The sequence below is a fragment of the Maniola jurtina genome, chromosome W (assembly GCF_905333055.1).
Source record: "Maniola jurtina chromosome W, ilManJurt1.1, whole genome shotgun sequence".
NCBI lineage: Eukaryota > Metazoa > Arthropoda > Insecta > Lepidoptera > Nymphalidae > Maniola > Maniola jurtina.
Window position 1 is genome coordinate 5,437,765 of NC_060057.1, and position 19,917 is coordinate 5,457,681.

The 19,917-nt window shown below is 39.3% G+C and overlaps 1 protein-coding gene across 1 annotated transcript; it reads left to right on the plus strand.

Annotated features, from left to right (window-relative positions):
- The first annotated feature begins 1,957 nt into the window (after positions 1-1,957).
- On the plus strand, positions 1,958-17,556 carry LOC123879841 (zinc finger CCCH domain-containing protein 10-like). Its single transcript, XM_045927734.1, has 2 exons — positions 1,958-2,529; positions 17,495-17,556. The coding sequence occupies exons 1-2, from the start codon at positions 2,025-2,027 to the stop codon at positions 17,554-17,556; spliced, it is 567 nt and encodes a 188-aa protein (XP_045783690.1). The 5' UTR covers positions 1,958-2,024.
- The last annotated feature ends 2,361 nt before the right edge of the window (positions 17,557-19,917 follow it).

Consider the following 19,917-nt stretch of genomic DNA (forward strand, 5'->3'; position numbering starts at 1 on the left):
AATATAGGTAAATGGGCATTTTTATCAAAATGTCTACCAACCCACTCATGGGATGACCCATGCAATAAGTCCAAATAACTAACGTTATTATGACTCTGTAAGTGTTGTGTTATTATTAAATAGTTTCAAAAGACTAAAGTTTCCTTTTTTACTATATTGTTAGGTGAGAAACTTAAAACAAAGTAATAAAATTAAACTCAGAAATGTGGCATTCTACGTTTCGCAGTAGGTACTGTCCCTTGTTTTCGGTAGCGGTCATGAACAAAAATCGTCGGCTTTCATTACTTTGTTTTAAGTTTCTCACCTAACAACTTAATGAAAAGAAAGCTTTAGTCATTTTAAACTATTTAATAATAAGTAGCACGACACTTACAGAGTCATAATAACGTTAGTTATTTGGATTTATTGCATGGGTCATCCCATGAGTGGGTTGGTAGACATTTTGATAAAAATGCCCAAATATAACTACTATTGACATAACAGAAATATGCATGTTTCACTAATCTGAACTATTGTTATAGTATGGGCTTAAGTAATGAAATTACAGCCTATCTAAAATGTATTTATTTCTTAATACAATTTAAGAGCTTATATTGTTTCATCGAAGTATGCAGGAAATAGTATTATTTGATTTAAAATTACATTGCTAAATGTAAAATAGGTAATTTTTTTGCTCATAAATGGCAACATTACGTCACGCGAGTACAGCGCTGCGTCTGGGGGACTTCTTTCATGAATAGTGGTGGGTCGTTGTCGCTTTTTTGTCGGACGAAACGCAACCGTTTTCCTGACGACGAAAACGGTTACAGAAAACGGAACCGTTCGGTTACGGAAGAACGACAACCGTTCTTTACAGCATAGGTCACTCTACTGGTGGTAGTACATTATCGACTGTATGTCATGGTCAAAAGATTCACTTTTCATTGTAAGAACTACTTAAAGAAAGAACGTGGAACGACATTCGCGACGCGCGTGTCGTTACATCAATTAACTCTCGACTGTATTTTCTTAGCCTTAAAATACAAAATCGCACCAAGTTATTCGAAGACTGGTTTGTGCAACGAAGACTGTTTTACCCAGGACGTGAATACGGTTTCACCGTCGCAGAACGGAACACTGTTCTTTAAAACGGTAGGAACTATATTTTAAGAACGAACGTGAACGTTAAGGACGACGCGACGTTTGCGACGACGTGTGTCGTTGCATCAATTCACTTTCGACTGTATTTTCTTAGCCTTAAAATACAAAATCGCACTAAGTTATTCGAAGACTGGTTTGTGCAACGAAGACTGTATGACTGACCCAGGACGTGAAAACTAGCGATGGGTCGTCGACGCATTTTCCGTAAACGAGACTAGACCGTTCATGGACGTTCATCGACTAGTCGAGCAACTAGTTCAATTCGTCGACTAGTCGACGCTGCGACGTGACGTTTTCATCGAGTTCAAATTGAATGGTATGTTGATTTCTACGAATTCGCTCGCAAGAAACTATTTAATAAATTACCGCCTTTACTTCGTTGCTAAGGTTCAAATTCTCTTGAAGTTAAAACGTCCATTGTTCATTACGTTGACATGGCAAATCGTCCATCAATCACACATTTTAAATGAACTCAATGACTTAGATAACATGGTTCAAATTTGTTTGATTTAACAAATAAACTGTATTAACCGACTAAGACTATGTGTGACGCTGACGTTGCGTCCGTTTACCCGTCTAATAATTCGACTAGATAACGCATGGACGGAGGACCGTCGAATCGTCGATGAGTCTTTAACCGTCTATTGGACAGTTTGGACTAGTCCGTTCATTCAACGCCCATCCCTAGTGAAAACGGTTTCACGATTCGTGGTCTGTGTTCACCGTCGCAGAAGTCAGAACAGAAAACACTTGAAAACAGTCTTTAGGTATAAACGGTTCGTCGTCGCAACGCCCACCACTAAAATGGACTCTAGTTTATAATATATTTTAGTTGGAGTGGAAGAGCATTTAATCAAATTCAAACCATCGCCAAATTTTACAACATGAAAAAAATCATAATGTCTCGTTTAGAGACCACCACTTCGGGAACTCGTGTACCACCAGTGGCGCTAAGTGCCCCGGATCCACCGCCACCTCCAAATTTAAAAAGAATGGATCTTCGTCTGGACTGGCAGAGGCCTGAAGTTTGGCCTCCTTTGCCTACATATCCCCCACCACAAGACTACATCCCTAATCTACAAGGAGGCCAAGAAGAAACCCCCACAGATCAAACCATATGCAGGGATTTCATAAGGGGAAACTGCAAAAGAGAAAGGAACTGTAAATACGCCCACAAACATGATTTATCACAACTGGAAGGAGTGTACACCTTCTGCAGAAACTTTCAAAATTCAGTGTGCACTTTTGCAAATTGCAAGTATGTGCATGCCACTGTGTTTGAAGAGCAGAATTTCTACAGGACTGGTGTTTTGCGCGCGCATGCTTTGCACCACAAAGTGAATGACATGCTACAGCCCCCTCCACCGCCTCCACCGCCTCCACCTGAAGGTAATCATTTTTTTTATAAGCATGGTGTAAGTTTTAATATACTTCTTTATAGTGAAACGCTCTTTGTTGTATTATAGAAGCAGACGTTATTTTACGTAAGTCCATGATATACAAGGAACCAAAAGCTTAATTTGCTATAATCCGCCAAACCAAAGAAATCTGTATGGTACGCAGAACCACACAAAACCCAACACCACTCGACGCGCGTTTCGCCCCGACACCGGAGCATCCTCAGGAGATGTAGACCTTACAATGTCTAATTGCAAAGTTATTTAATTGACTTTGCAATTAGAAAATTAAGCAGATTTTGCATTAAGAAAATTAGAAAATTAAAGAGGCCGTAGCCAGACTTGACGGGGTGAATACCTAGTTGCCTAGTGGAATTTTACCTTTCAATTTGGCAGCAAGATAGAAAACAACAAGAAATTTTTTGATAGCTTTACAAAAAGCTTGTAAATTCGTGAACTAGTTATTATGCATTTGAAATCAATTTCTCTTTGCCTGGCTACGGCCATGGGTATGCCTGAAGATTCGTCGCGCGCCGGGTAGCACATAGACGCAAGTCTTGCCAGTAAATCCTACCAAGCCATCCACAAATACATTACAACTGAAAATCTTTTAAATATTTTTAAGAAGGATGCCAACAGGACCCTATTATTAAGCCTCCGCTGTACATCCGTCTGTCTGTTAGCGGGCTGTGTCTCGTGAACCATAATAGATAGAGAGAAGAAATTTTCACATTTTTCAAATGAAAATAAATGATTTTGACTTTTGACTCACAGAGTTCGATTTCTACTATTACTGCTATAACAGATAATAAAAGAAAAATTAAAAAATTAATATGTTATTTCTTCTAGAGTGATACGTGTAAGGTTACTTTTAAAAATTGATTTGAATTGTCAAAAATAATATAAAATTATTAAATCGTCAAATCGTGTGATGGAAACCTCTTGATTTACTATGATCTCTTTGTCAAATCTCTTATTTCTTCGGCCGACTCCAATATTCCTCGTAAAAATCTTTCTGTTTCAAATCATTTGCCTTCCCCTCCCTGATGGGATGGGGAATGCAAAGATTTGTTTAACCAGAGGGTGGCAGCAGAGAAAGAGTACACCGCCCATATGACAGAAGAGAATTTTATTAAATACAAACATACAAACATATTGACGCTAAAACAAAAAGAATGGTGTCAAAAAAGAAAAAGTTTGGCTGGACTAAGTTCTGTGAATCACAAAACATAAGAAGATTCCGCAGAACCCTCAACTACTGTGATCCTAGCTCCAACAATCCATCTGAATGGCTTAGCATTTTTGCTGACAAACTCGCTCCCCCGTCTGTTCCCCATCGGGACGATCTTCCAGTTTCTACACCAGCACCCATTATGGGCGAAATGGATGCCCCCTTTTCCTTTTCAGAGCTTCGGATTGCTCTCAGTGGTCTGAAAGATTCAACCCCTGGGGAAGATGGTGTGCCCTACTCTTTAATTACTCTAAAATTTAAAAAAAAAAACGGCTTGGCCGTTTAATAACTTTTAACGTTTAATATGTTATGTCATGTAATAGTTTTACGAACATTAAACGGCCAAGCCGTACTTTTTTTAACAAGATATAGGGTTTGTAGAATCAGAGCTTGTAAGTAGAGTGATTTGTTATTTATTGTTATAAATGTGATAAAGTCAAGAACATTTAAGAGCTATATTACTTTGGACTTGGGATAGGTCCCATGGCCAGCACAAATCTAAGCTCAGCTAGGGGCTTGGCTCTACTAGAGATCTCATAACTTTTTAACAGTGAAAACATTATGAACTTGTGAGTCTTGGCTAACTTTTTACATGAAATGTTTTTGGTGGGATTTCATTTCTTTTTGGCAGGTGCCCTAAATTTTTTTTGGATCTATTTCTTGTAGGTACATCATTTTCATGGCCCACTCTCTATCGTTACCTCTTTTTTTAAAGCTTCTATTCAACTTGCAATGTACTCGTATGTAAGTATATTTGTTCGGGTGGAATCTTGCAACTCAATTTTGAAGCAGATATACCAAATTTCAGTCTTTTAGGACTTCAGGAAACACAGATACTTGGTACCTTTGATAAATCTGCCACGGACATCTTATCCTGTAAAGTTTAGTATTCGAGCAACAGATTTTACAGATATGCATCTCATATACGAGGGGATGAAGGGGGACCCGATTTCTTAATTTATCTGTTGTTCATAATTCTTGAAATTCCTACTTAATGCCAAATTTCAGTCTTCTAGGACTTCAGAAAGTACCCTAGAATTTGTGACTAGAGGTTTTGAATGTCGATAAATCTGAAACTTTAAAAGCTAGACAATTGATACTCAGTACGTTTAATGAATCTGCCAAGGACATCTTATCCTGAAAATATCAGCATTCTAGCGATAGAATTTAAAGATTTGCTTCCCCCATACAGAGGCGTAGAGGGGTGAAATTTCCAATTTCTTAATTTTTTGTAGTTTGTATGCAATTTCTAGTCTACATACCAAATTTCAGTCTTCTAGGACTTCGGGAAGTACCCTAGAATTACAGACTAGAAGTTTTGACTGCCAATAAATCTGAAACTATTATAAGCTAGACAATTGATACTCAGTGCATTTAATAAATCTGCCAAGGACATCTTATCTTGAAAATATCAGCATTCTAGCAACAGAATTTACAGATTTGCTTTTCTCATAAGAGGCGTAGAGGGGGGGGAAATTCCAATTTCTCAATTTTTCTGTAGTTTGTATGCAATTTCTAGTCTACATACCAAATTTCAGCCTTCTAGGACTTCGGGAAGTACCCTAGAATTACAGACTAGAAGTTTTGACTGTCAATAAATCTGAAACTATAAAAGCTAGACAATTGATACTCAATGCGCTTAATCAATTTGCCAAGGACATCTTATCCTGAAAATATCAGCATTCTAGCGACAGAATTTACAGATTTGCTTTTCTCATAAGAGGCGTAGAGGGGGGGAAACTCCAATTTCTCAATTTTTCTGTAGTTTGTATGCAATTCCTAGTCTACATACCAAATTTCAGCCTTCTAGGACTTCGGGAAGTACCCTAGAATTACAGACTAGAAGTTTTGACTGTCAATAAATCTGAAACTATAAAAGCTAGACAATTGATACTCAATGCGTTTAATCAATTTGCCAAGTACATCTTATCCTGAAAATATCAGCATTCTAGCGACAGAATTTACAGATTTGCTTTTCTCATAAGAGGCGTAGAGGGGGGGGAAATTCCAATTTCTCAATTTTTCTGTAGTTTGTATGCAATTTCTAGTCTACATACCAAATTTCAGCCTTCTAGGACTTCGGGAAGTACCCTAGAATTACAGACTAGAAGTTTTGACTGTCAATAAATCTGAAACTATAAAAGCTAGACAATTGATACTCAATGCGCTTAATCAATTTGCCAAGGACATCTTATCCTGAAAATATCAGCATTCTAGCGACAGAATTCACAGATTTGCTTTTCTCATAAGAGGCGTAGAGGGGGGGAAACTCCAATTTCTCAATTTTTCTGTAGTTTGTATGCAATTCCTAGTCTACATACCAAATTTCAGCCTTCTAGGACTTCGGGAAGTACCCTAGAATTACAGACTAGAAGTTTTGACTGTCAATAAATCTGAAACTATAAAAGCTAGACAATTGATACTCAATGCGCTTAATCAATTTGCCAAGGACATCTTATCCTGAAAATATCAGCATTCTAGCGACAGAATTTACAGATTTGCTTTTCTCATAAGAGGCGTAGAGGGGGGGAAACTCCAATTTCTCAATTTTTCTGTAGTTTGTATGCAATTCCTAGTCTACATACCAAATTTCATCCTTCTAGGACTTCGGGAAGTACCCTAGAATTACAGACTAGAAGTTTTGACTGTCAATAAATCTGAAACTATAAAAGCTAGACAATTGATACTCAATGCGTTTAATCAATTTGCCAAGTACATCTTATCCTGAAAATATCAGCATTCTAGCGACAGAATTTACAGATTTGCTTTTCTCATAAGAGGCGTAGAGGGGGGGGAAATTCCAATTTCTCAATTTTCCTGTAGTTTGTATGCAATTTCTAGTCTACACACCAAATTGCAGCCTTCTAGGACTTCGGGAAGTACCCTAGAATTACAGACTAGAAGTTTTGACTGTCAATAAATCTGAAACTATAAAAGCTAGACAATTGATACTCAATGTGTTTAATCAATTTGCCAAGAACATCTTATCCTGAAAATATCAGCATTCTACCGACAGAATTTACAGATTTGCTTTTCCCATAAGAGTCGTAGAGGGGGGGCATTGCCAATTTCTTAATTTTTCTGTAGTTTGTATGCAATTTCTAGTCTACATACCAAATTTCAGCCTTCTAGGACTTCTGGAAGTACCCTAGAATTACAGACTATGAATTGTGATGATCATCAGTGAGGGACGAAAACGGCGTATTTTAGGTATCAATAAATCTGTAACCATAAAAGCTAGATATTTGATACTTAGTATATTTGGTAAATTTGCTGAGGACACCTTATACTGAAAATTTCAGCTTTCTAGCGTCATCCAGACCGAAGTTATGACGGGTCGAAAATACGGCGAAACACTTCGAGAAAAAGGTACTACGTAGCGCCCCGGCCGCCGTTTGGCTCGTCTTGGCGGGGGCACTGCCGTGCCCCCTGATGAACAGTTTCGGAAATAGAGGCTGGAACTCCTCAACGGGTAACAGCATAACGATCGCGATCAGTATAATAGCTTAGTAGAAAGTAGACTCTTAGTCATAACTAGTTGACCCGCCCTGGCTTCGCACGGGGAGTCTACCTGTTCCATAATACCACCCATATTTTGTCTATGGAATAGATAGGCTCCCTGTGCGAAGCTGGGGCCGGTCAACTAGTATTCAATAAAATTGAAAGATATGTAGCGAGCGCAACTTTTTTGTTTAATACAGATAAAAAAGAGAAATATAAACGAGCTCAGCCATAACAAAATTTTATGTTTCAAAGCACCTCACTCTACTTTTCTCATGTTTTTTATTCCGGAAAGACAAAGAGTTCCTAGGGGGATTTTCAAAAACTTACCATGTGGATTAAGTTCCGGGTATCAAAGAATATACAATAAAAGCGCGAGCGAAGCGAGCGCGAAATTTTTGATATATTATTTACAAAAAAAACCATATTAATATTAGCCAAAGTCCTTTTCAGGGCCCATCTTCTTAGCTAAAATTTGGTATAATTCAGAGATAGCTTGCGCACAGATACTTTATCCCGAGTTTCCATGACGTTTTTTAAAACCCGAATCGATGGGAACGAAGTTTCGGGCATCAACTAATACAATATAAAAGCGCGAGCGAAGCCAGCGCAAAATTTTCGATATATTTAAATAAGAGAATGGTAAATTTGAGCCTTCAGGTCCAAAATGTTGAATTCCTAAAATGTTGAATTCTTATAATGTTGAATTTGTTGTGTGAATGTTGAAATATTTGATTTATCGTGCAAAATGTCAGAAAAAAATACCCGAGTATAGAACCCTCGCCTCGGTGCGCGAGTCCGACTCACAATTGGCCGGTTTTTTTTTTATAAATTACGTATAAGCATATGCGAATTAAAAGCTTACTTTTAAGATTCAACATTTAATTTTGGGAATTCAAATTCAACATTTTGCGAATCCAACATTTTGGGATTTAACATTTAGCAACTCCGAAATTCAACATTTTGCAAATTCAACATTTTACGAATTCAACATTTTAAGCCTGAAGGAATTCGAGAATTAGTCTATTTTAAGCTTTCTTTGTCTGGAAGTTTGAACCCCCAAAACCTTACCAGTAACAATTTTGTAACTCATACTACAAGCAAAATAATTCTAAGGTGACAAGAACTGACGAACGAAATAAAATACGGGGATTGCCCGAGCGATGAATTAGTTAACTAACTTTATTTTAATTTACCGTTATTTAATAACCTTAATAAGTAATTAAAGATCAGAATCAAAAGTTTTAATTAAAAAATATGTTTAAAAAATGTATATTTTTTATAATTTGCTTGGGTTGTTGCGCGAGGCCCCTGCAAGAGCGAGGCCCCGGGCGATTGCCCCGTTCGCCACCCCCTAAGACCGCCACTGTGTAGAGGAAATACCCCAATGTCTTAACTCTGCTTTTTATTATCTAGGGCAGTGGCTCTCTGACCACGGCCTATCTTTGTCAGTGGCTAAATGCCAGGCAGTCGTGTTTACGAGGAAGCGGTCTACCCCTAACTTTAGCTTTTGTTATGAGGATCAACCCATCAACTTAGTAGATACGGCAAAGTTCCTTGGTATTATTCTTGATTACAGACTGAACGGATTGGCTCATACTGAATATATCCATACTAATATTATAAATGCGAAAGTGTGTCTGTCTATCTGTCAGACATCAAAATCAAGACAAAATCAAAGAGTTCCCATGGGATCTAAAAAATCGAAATCCACGCGGGCGAAGCCGCGGGCATCCCCTAGTAACCAATAAATGTGAAAAGGGCATCAATGTTCTACGTGCAGTAGCGGGAGTTTGGTGAGGTGCTCATGCCTACTCACTGAAACTCTTATATAATGCTTTAGTTCGTAGCCACATTGATTACTGCTCATTTGTTTTAGACCCCTTAAATAAAACTGTGTATGAGAAGATAAATAAAATTCAATATCGTTGCCTCAGAATCATCCTGGGTGCAATGAAGTCTTCCCCCACTAACGCTCTACAAGTTGAATGTGTTGATCCTCCTTTACATCTCCGACGGCAATACCTATGTGACCGCTTTGTCAGCAAAATGTTACAGCTTTCCTCTCACCCACTGTGGACCAAATTAGAACAGTTGTCGCAAGTCCTTAGCCCACGCAATCCTTCTTCTTATCTATTGGATAGTTTCCGTAAATTTACCAATCTCCCTCATCCCTTGTTATCTTTACCAAAGAATCCTCTATTCTCCACAGCATATAAAGCCCTGATTTTCAATCCCTCTGTGGTTACTGATCTTGGTTTGGTCAAAGGAGCCCCTGATACTAATTCAAAATTTCAAAGCTTAGTTCATCAAAATTGGTCAAATCACCTTCTTATCTACACTGATGCTTCAAAGCAAAAATGCTAAGCCATTCAGATGGATTGTTGGAGCTAGGATCACAGTAGTTGAGGGTTCTGCGGAATCTTCTTATGTTTTGTGATTCACAGAACTTAGTCCAGCCAAACTTTTTCTTTTTTGACACCATTCTTTTTGTTTTAGCGTCAATATGTTTGTTTTTAATAAAATTCTCTTCTGTCATATGGGCAGTGTACTCTTTCTCTGCTGCCACCCTCTGGTTAAACAAATCTTTGCATTCCCCATCCCACCAGGGAGGGGAAGGCAAATGATTTGAAACAGAAAGATTTTTAAGAAGAAGAACTAAGAGATTTGACAAAGAGATCATAGTAAATCAAGAGGTTTCCATCACACGTAAGGTAAGGTAGAGAGTCCATCAAGTCATCTACAGACAGCATAGCGAGACCAATCTACTTTCTGTAATTTATATTTTAGCAAAGGGTCAGGGTTGGAGGGAGGGATTGATCTATTGTTTAGAGTTAGGATGATTGGGAAGTGATCGCTACCATAGGTACTGGGAAGAGTTTGCCAAGATAGCTGAGATGCAAGGGAAGTCGAAGAAAGAGATAGATCTACTGCTGATTTTGGGTTCTAATTGGGATAAACTCTACGAGTCGTAGAGCCATCATTCAGGATACAAAGGTTCATATCCTCAAAGATGTCAATCAACGATGGAGCGAATCCGTCACAGTTATAACACCCCCACAAAGTATGGTGGGTGTTAAAATCACCCATAATAACAGTTGGACTTATAGCATAGACAGGGCCTTGGGACGATACGGGGCGCCAAGAACTATACGCAGCTGGATAAGAGCATTATTAGAACTAAGAATCATACAACTAGATATCAACGGAGTCACAAAAGGCATAGTAGCGAGAGGCTGCCCTCAAGGGGGTGTCCTATCACCGATCTTGTGGAACCTTGTAGTTGACGACTTGATAAACAAACTAAACACAAGCGGATTTTACACCATTGGTTATGCTGATGATCTCACCATCTTAATCAGTGGAAAACTAGAGAACACATTATATGAAGTCATGCAACGGGCATTGCGCGTAATCGAAAGATGGTGCAATGAAAATGAACTCACCGTAAATCCAAAGAAAACAGAGATGATTCTGTTTACCAACAAAAGGAAAATAGAGCTAACCAAACCACCAACTCTGTTCAACACAAGCCTCAAACTGTCAACTGAGGTAAAATACCTTGGTGTGACTCTGGACAGCAAGCTCAGCTGGAAAAGGCATACAGAAGATAAAATTAATAAATCGCTTACGATACTAAACCAATGTAAACGCATGCTGGGGAAAAAATGGGGGCTTAAACCAAAGATAATAAAGTGGTTATACCTAGCGGTAGTAAGAAGCTCATTAACATACGCCGCTTTGATATGGTGGCCGAGAACTCTTCTTACGACCGCCCAGCAAGAACTACAGAAATTTCAACGACAAGCATGCCTCGCCATTACAGGCTGCATGAGTACCACACCAACAACAGCACTTGAAATCATACTGGGGATCCCGCCCCTACACTTACAAATCAGAGAAGAAGCAACGCTCGCAGCCTTGAGACTGAAAACCTCAGGTCTATGGAAAGAACAGAACACAAGGCACACTAAAATTCTAGTGCAAAGCATAACCAAAGAACCACGCCTGGAGTGGAAATGTGACAGAACCAGGAAACAACACATACTGGACAAACCATACAAAATATATCCAGAGATAAACATAGATACGAAGTCAACACGGGATGCAATAGAAGTGTACACCGATGGATCCAAAACAAAAACTGGCACAGGAGCAGGGGCCTACTGCCAAGAACTAAACATGAAAATAAGTCACGCACTCGGTAAGGACAACTCTGTCTTCCAAGCAGAGTGTGTAGGCATTACAACCGCAGCCATAGCAATGGCAAATCGACAGGTAAAAAACTTTAAGATTAACATTAACTCAGATAGCCAAGCTGTTCTCAAAGCTTTGGCTAAATTCTGGACAACCTCCGAACTCATACAAGACTGCCATAAGGCTCTGGAAACACTCGCCATGTCGAATGATATCACCCTACGGTGGGTCAAAGGACATGATGGGGACCAGGGAAACGAGGCAGCGGACGCATTAGCACGCAAGGCCACGACGCTGAAGGTGACAGGGCCTCAGCCTATTGTACCCATACCCTTCAGTGAGTATAAAACTTGGTTGCATGAACTAACACTTAAGGAGCATTCCCAATTATGGGCAAACGCAACTGACTGCAGGCAAGCCAAAGAGGCTTTCCCTAACATAGATATACGACAAACTAACAAACTACTCCGCCTGGACAAAGGTAAACTTAGGAAGGTGGTGGGACTCATAACAGGGCATAGCCCACTAAACAAACACCTTTTCGTTATAGGTGTTACCGACAGTCCTCTGTGCAGGGCCTGCATGGAGGTCGATGAGACGCCGACACACGTGCTCCTGGAGTGCATGGTCGTGGCAGAACAACGAGAACGCCATTTGGGTTCCCCAACCTCACTCCATGAAGTCCTCGGCAACCTGGGCGGTCTACTTGGCTTCTGGAGCGAGCTTGGATGGCTGGAGTGAAGACTTCGGCGGGGAGGGGCAACGCACGCACAACAGACGGAAACGTTTAAGTGCGGAAACCAGCCCAGAGAGAAGGAGAAGAAGGAGGAACAGTTGGACTGGGAAGAGAAGCAAGGATAGTTTCAATTTCTGGAATCAGGGATGGGTTTGGGTGAGGGATATATAAAGAGAGGAAGGAAATATTTACAGCTCTCACAGCAACAGCATTAATCTGATTACTGTGAGGGGGGATAGGAAGAGAAGAAAAGGAAAGATTGTGCCGGATGAATATGGCACTACCTGCATAGCCGTCATCCCTGTCATCCCGCAGACAGAAGAAACCAGGAATCCGAAATCGGGCTCCAGGCCTCAGCCATGTCTCCGAGATGGCAATTATGACGGGTCTATGCAAATTAATTAAGGAAATAAGGTCTTGTTTTCTAGGTCTGATGCTTTTACAGTTCCATTGTAGTAGAGCTGTTGGGGCCGTTATTTAAAATTTTGAAAAGACGGGAAAGGTTTTGGGCAACGTTGGGCGGTAGTGGGAGTTCGCTGCATGGAGCAACGATGCTCAGGAGCAAAGCGGAAAGGTTTTCTAACATTTTCCCTTGGGAAGGAGGGAAGTCGGGTTGACTGTTGCCAAGAGCACAGCCATTGGGTTGGGAAGAGGGTGGGTTGTTAATAACAGCTTCGTGAGCCTGTTTATTATAACCCTTTGGTAAGGGAGCACGGAGGCGAGGAGAACGGATAATTGTTTCCCGATAAGATTTTTTGGGCGTGGTACACAAAGCAAAACAAATCGGTAACCCGGCAACACAACGAAGCATTATGTGTGTGCATAACTCGTTTACTTATTCTTTTACACCTATCTCTCTTTAACGCATTGTCGGTCTCTTTTCACCATACCTACTTGCAATAATTACAAATTACATATTTCGCTGATTTCCCCACAGCAGGCACTAGGCGTAGTATTGCCGCTTACCCACGCTGATAGAATCCGATCATCGAAGCACAATAATGTCAGAGTAAAATGGCCTTAAACCACCTTGAGATAACGTCTAAAATTCACGACTTTAATTTGCAGTGCTGGCTGTAGATATGTGGACGAATTTAAGCTTTAAAACAAGTCAGTTAAGGTCTATTATAGTTATACTTCATCGCTGAAATGTTTCGAGCTCACAAAACAATAATTTTTTTTTTAAATCTACCCTACCTATTTTATAAATTATTGTCAAATAGAACTTGAGCACGCGGATTAATAGATTCTAGTAGTGAATTCATTTATGGTGTACTAGCCGATGCTCGCGGCTTCGCCCGCGTGGATTTAGGTTTTTCGAAATCCCGTGGAAACTCTTAGATTTTCCGGGATAAAAAGTAGCCTATGTGCTAATCCAGGATATTATCTATCTCCATTCCAAGTTTCAGCCAAATCCGTCTGGTAGTTTTTGCGTGAAGGAGTAACAAACATACACACACACACACACACACACACATACACACACACACACATACAAACTTTCGGCTTTATAATATTAGTGTGATAGCCGATGCTCGCGGCTTCGCCCGCGTGGATTTAGGTTTTTCGAAATCCCGTGGAAACTCTTAGATTTTCCGGGATAAAAAGTAGCCTATGTGCTAATCCAGGATATTATCTATCTCCATTCCAAGTTTCAGCCAAATCCGTCTGGTAGTTTTTGCGTGAAGGAGTAACAAACATACACACACACACACACACACACACATACACACACACACACATACAAACTTTCGGCTTTATAATATTAGTGTGAAGTGTGATTGTGTTATTTTTCACACTGAATAACTACTGAACTTCTCACCACCGTGGAACACCTATTTATCTTTGTTTAAAAAGCAGAGATTGTTATTTGAGTGCAATATTTCGATAACCGAGATCGATGATATCGGTAAGTAAACAAATATAACCTACTCGTATTGAAATTATGTTTATGCTTTTTACTTATGTGTATTTAGTATTTTCTAAATGTTAGCGTAATGTTTTTAATCCATTTAATACTTTTAATCAGACGCATTATAATATAACAATGTAACCAATATACTAAATACTAGCCAATGCCCGCGACTTCGTTCCCGTGTATATAGGTTATTAAAAATCTCGTGGGAACTAATTAATTTTCTGGGATAAAAAGTAACCTATGTATTAATCCAGGATAAAATCCTTTACAGATGAATACCGTGCGCTTGTGGGTCTGTCACTACGGAGAAACGGGGCATGTAGACAATTGTTGACCTAGGCCCAAACCATCAACTTGTAAGATGGAGTCACATCACCACCAAGACATCGTTGCAATGCATAGCGTGGATTCCTTTTTAAAAACTCAATCTCCTCTGCAAACTGTGCGGAACCATTTGCGTGCTGCCGGAATACACTACGAAGAAAATATTACAAATGGTTTGCACCGGGAACATAGACTTTCATTTTGCAATGGAATATATAAACTGTGACTGATGTAATTATGTTGTTATTTTTACCAATGAAAAATCTTTTGAGTCGGACAAGGATGGACGTAAAATACTATAATAGAACTACAGGCAAACGATATATTCTTTGAATAAAGTGGTAACTTCAACCTGGGTCTGAGTCTCTTCAATTTGGGACAGCATAGACTTGCTGGAATATGGTTACTAACATGACGAGTCGATTACAAAAAGTAATAACTAACGAGGGTGGCCTACCTTTATATATTATTAATTAAAGTATAGGTAAATAATTTAATTCTATTTGTGAGTGATATTATTGTTATTGCAGTTAGAAGTTATAATTGATTTTGATTTCTAACTAAGTAATTAACATGTTGATTCATCTCACAAACCTAAAAGTAACCCAAAACGTAAATAAAACATTACGTTCATACTTGACTGACTTTTAGTATACTTCACATCGGTATTGGTTTTAAATTACTATAGGAGTAATAGGAGTAGATAAAGTATGTCAATTTTTTTTCCTCTTTTGGCTCAGACTATTTCTTATGAAGTTAGTTTAATTTTAATTATATTATCTAGAATTATTTTAATTATGGATTTTAATTTATTAAAATTTTCAAATTATCAAATATTAATTTGATTTATAATTATAATATTTCCTTTAAGTTTATGTTTTATATCTTCTTTAATAGCTATACCTTCTGTTAACTTGATGTGTTAATTGTTTGACAAGCGTCTTATTTATTTCTTGCTTATTATAATAAATTATGAACTGCACAAAAGACAAATAAATAACTTCTAAAATAGAAAAGTTTTATTATTTTTGTTTTTTCTTGCTTATAATTATATTGTTTGAAAGTATAATAATTTTAACTGTATAAAGAAGACAAAATAAATAATTACAAAAATAAAAAAGCAATCCCCCACTAGGATTGGAACTCACGGCATGTTTAAGAACGTCAACACTATTACCACTCGGCCATCAGAACTATGTTAACCAAAGTGAAATTTGCAACCCTATACGACTGGTAAGGTTATCTAGAAGTGTGAGTGAGTGTAGTAAGTGTGAGTGTATCTATTATCGGATAGCATCGCGTCGTATCTTTGTGTGTTATACATACGCTCGCATTAGTATGCTCTGTCAAGCGAATTATTTTTCCGAGTGTACTAGGACGAGATGAGTTTGCGGGATGAGAGGAGTTAACAGGACGTAGAGAAAATGTAGGAGAGGAGAACAACTCCCTTGTCATCTCTGCATATGACCTGCGGACTGGGGGAAACCGTGATGATGCTTCAGCGTATGATACATTATCCTGAGACATAACCGATTTTATACTTTGTTGTCGTGAAAACTCCGGACAGTCCTTACTTGATGCAAAGTGGCTACCTGAACAATGCAAGCAGGTAGCATTTGCTAGTAAAACATCGCAAGTATCTCCTGTGTGGGGCTGAGCGCACCTGTAGCACCTGGGCTTGGACCTACACTGTGTCTTAATGTGACCAAAACGGCAACAGTTAAGGCACTGAATCGTGGGATATTTGTATGTCTCCACAGGGAGCGATGTATAAAAAGAGAAAATTCGGGTCGGGAGCGTCTGGCCTCTAAAAGTTACAACTACCGACTGGGTGGGCACCCATTCAGTAATGCCTTCGTTGATGGTCTTTCGGTTGAGACGACGGGCTTTCAGGATCTCTCCACAGCCAGCCGGCAGAACAACAGAGTCGACAAATTCCTGCATTGACCAATCTACTGGAACGCCACGTACTAAACCCATCCTAGTTATATTAAATGTGGGTATAATTGCCTTGTATTTTGTGAGTGGGAGTAAAGGGCTGACCAAAAAGTCGTTAGCTGCTTGGGCAGTACTAAACTCCACGCTAATTTTATTGCGTCCCACCATCATTGATAATATTTGCGAATTTGTTAGTATGCAAAAACTGACCGAATTTAAGCGCACGGATAGTTACCCCTGCGGATGGGTCTGCGACGTCTCTCGAGACGTGAACAATGAACGGACCTTTGTCGTCTCTTAAATAACTTTTAGGGCCTTCGGCAAAGGAAGGGTGAGTAAACAATGTTTGTATGGATGGTTGGGTTGAATTTATGTCCGGGTTTTTACTGCTATCTGCAGCAGGCTCATCTGTTACGACAGGCCGCTTCCGGGAGGAAGCCGCCTGTCGAGACGCGTTACACGCATCTTTGTTTGGTGACCCATCAGGGTCTGGGGGCTCCGGAGGGGGGTCCACCTCCATTCTCAACACTCACAGTTAGTTCCACCACCAAAAAACACTAGTAAAACACAAAAACCGGCTACTTTTAACAAAAAAAAACACTCCGAGAAAGCACCGCACGTGCGTCAGCAAACGCCAACACAGACGAAGTCGTCAAAAATAATATAAAATTATTAAATTGTCAAATGAAGGTAGTTTGATAAAATCGATATTTGGCTCATTCGATGTCATACAATCTGTTGCTAGGAGGCCAACAAGATTGAACTTGCATAAATACGGGTGTTTTGAAGGTTTTAGTTTAGTCTCCATCTGAGATTCGGAGCGATATCGCATATTTTCGGTATTTGGATAGTGAACTGGATAATTAGATGTTGTGATAGCAATCACGCTCTAATTAAATTATTTATTTTGGCATTAGTTTGTTTAGATTAAAACTCTCGGATAACCTCTACACATTAAACTTGTGTTTTTTTTTTGTGTTGGTTTTGGGAGGACATTTCAATAATTCGATAAAAATATTTAAATAATACCTGCTTTTCTGAGTGACGCCAATATACGGAACCCTTCGTGTGCGACTCAGAGTCACACTTGACCGGTTTTTTCTTTGTTTCAGATCCTGTAGCGCCATTCAATATGGACTTTTCGAATCCACCACCTATTTTACGAACTGAGTGAGTTTTATTTTATTTTATTGTAGCTGTCATTCTGAATGTTTTTCTTACATGTTGGGGGTGAGGCCATAGAGAAGCATGGAGAGGCACTAGCTGTCTCTCTAGATATTTTTAAGGCTTTCGACCGGGTCTGGCATGACTGCCTTCTTAGCAAACTTCCGGCATACAGTCTTCCATTGAGCTTGTGCGACTGGATACCTGACTTCCTGAGCGAAAGATACTTCTGAGTAGTCATTGATGGCTGCTCGTCTGAACTCATGGTTACTAATGCCGGTGTTCCTCAGAGGTCTGTTCTCTCCGCTACTCTCTTTCTGTTGCATGTAAACGATCTGCTACGACCCGGAATCGTTGGGTACGCAGACGACAGCACAGTAATGGAGAGATACATATCCAGTCCACGCGCTAGTAGTTCTGAGATCATCTCAGGGAGGCAATGGTACTGCGGTTAAACTTTGCCCTGAAATACGTTTCAGATTAGGGGTGATGCCAATTTGGTAGAGTTTAACGCTACCAAAACACAGGCGTGTCTACTCACAGCAAAACTGAGTCCTTTTACCTTGACTCCCACTTTCCGGAATATATCTATTAATATCACTGATCACATTGACACGCCGCGCCAACTGATAACTTTGTATCAAGCACCAGTCAGGTCGTGCATGGAGTACTGCAGTCACCTCTACGATGACTCCGCTAAGTACCAACTAGCGGCTCTGGATGCCGTTGACCGTCGAGCTAGGAGACTTATAGGCGAAGACTCCTTTGTTGGCAAAACTTCAAAGTCTCGATCACCGCCGTAAGGTCGCCGGCTTGTCGGTGTTTTATAGGATATATTTCGGAGAGTGTGAACAGGACCTTTTCGATCTTGTCCCCCCTTCACCATTTTACTGCCGAACCGCAAGACGTCGGGCGAGTTTCCATCCTTATGTCGTCGACATTCCATCTACACGCACGAAACGTTTTGCGTCTTCATTCCTCATACGCATGGCTAAGGTTTGGAATACTCTTCCGCGATCTATGTTTTCTACCAGTTACAATCCGGGTATCTTTAAAACAAGAGTGAATAGGTAGGTACTTTCTAGGTAAACGCGTCCCATCTTAGACCACATCATCATTTTCCATCAGGTGTGATCTTGCCTATAGTGAATAAAAAAAAACATATTTTGGCAATTCAACTTTTGATTATTTTCATTTCATCCATATAATGAAAAATCTGTATAATATAAAAAACATACAGTTGAATTAAGAACCTCCTCCTTTTTACCCGACTGCGGCAAAGTCGAAAGGAAGGGTTATGATTTTTGCAGTCTATGTATGTATGTATGTATGTGTGTATGTTTGCATCCAAATTCTGTGTGTTCCACCTCTTCAAAAAGGGAGTTCTGTTTTTCTACCTATGTACACCGAAATCTCCGAGATTTCTGAACCGATTTGGGTCATTTTTTTTTTTTATCGATAGAGGAACTTTGCGACATTGTTTTATAAAAAATTTGGATTCCAACTCCTCAATCCTGATGCTGCAGGGAGCATGACCATTCAAAACTGAAGGGATTTAGAAACTGTCGGTTATAAATTGATTGATATTGAAGGTAACTGTACCAAGTAAAGACTTTGTCGTTAACCTCGAGGACTTTAAATGTTTTTACGTGGTACAGAAACACGTTGCATCCCGGGGACGGGCTATTACGGTTTTGTGTAGTCCACATGGACAAAGTCGTCGGAATAATGTCAAATAACGCTCTTAAGTCTTAAAGTAAGGCAGAAATTAATGATCAATCTTTCTGTAATTTGTTGACATTGTTATTTATTAAAAAAAAGTTCTCACAAGTTTTAACAAAATAAAACAATGTTGCTTAACTAACTTATCTAAACTAACTAATTACAGATATATTGTGTTAGCGACACTGGCTAAATTACTATTTATATTTAACTTTTGTGTAATAAATCTAGTATGTACCTACTTATGTCAATATACGAAATTTTAAAGTGGTAAAGTACAAGGAATATAACATTAACTACGAGTAAGTTATGTTTATTTCACTACTATCACACTTCACACTAATATTATAAAGGCGAAAGTTTGTATGTGTGTGTGTGTGTGTGTGTGTGTGTGTGTGTGTGTGTATGTTTGTTACTCCTTCACGCAAAAACTACTGGACGGATTTGGCTGAAATTTGGAACGGAGATAGATAATATCCTGGATTAGCACATAGGCTACTTTTTATCCCGGAAAATCAAAGAGTTCCCACGGGATTTCAAAAAACCTAAATCCACGCGGGCGAAGTCGCGGGCATCATCTAGTTAATAATATAATTTTCACCTCTCTAGCTCAAACAGGGCGCCTTTGCTGCCTAAAACCAGTGAGCAA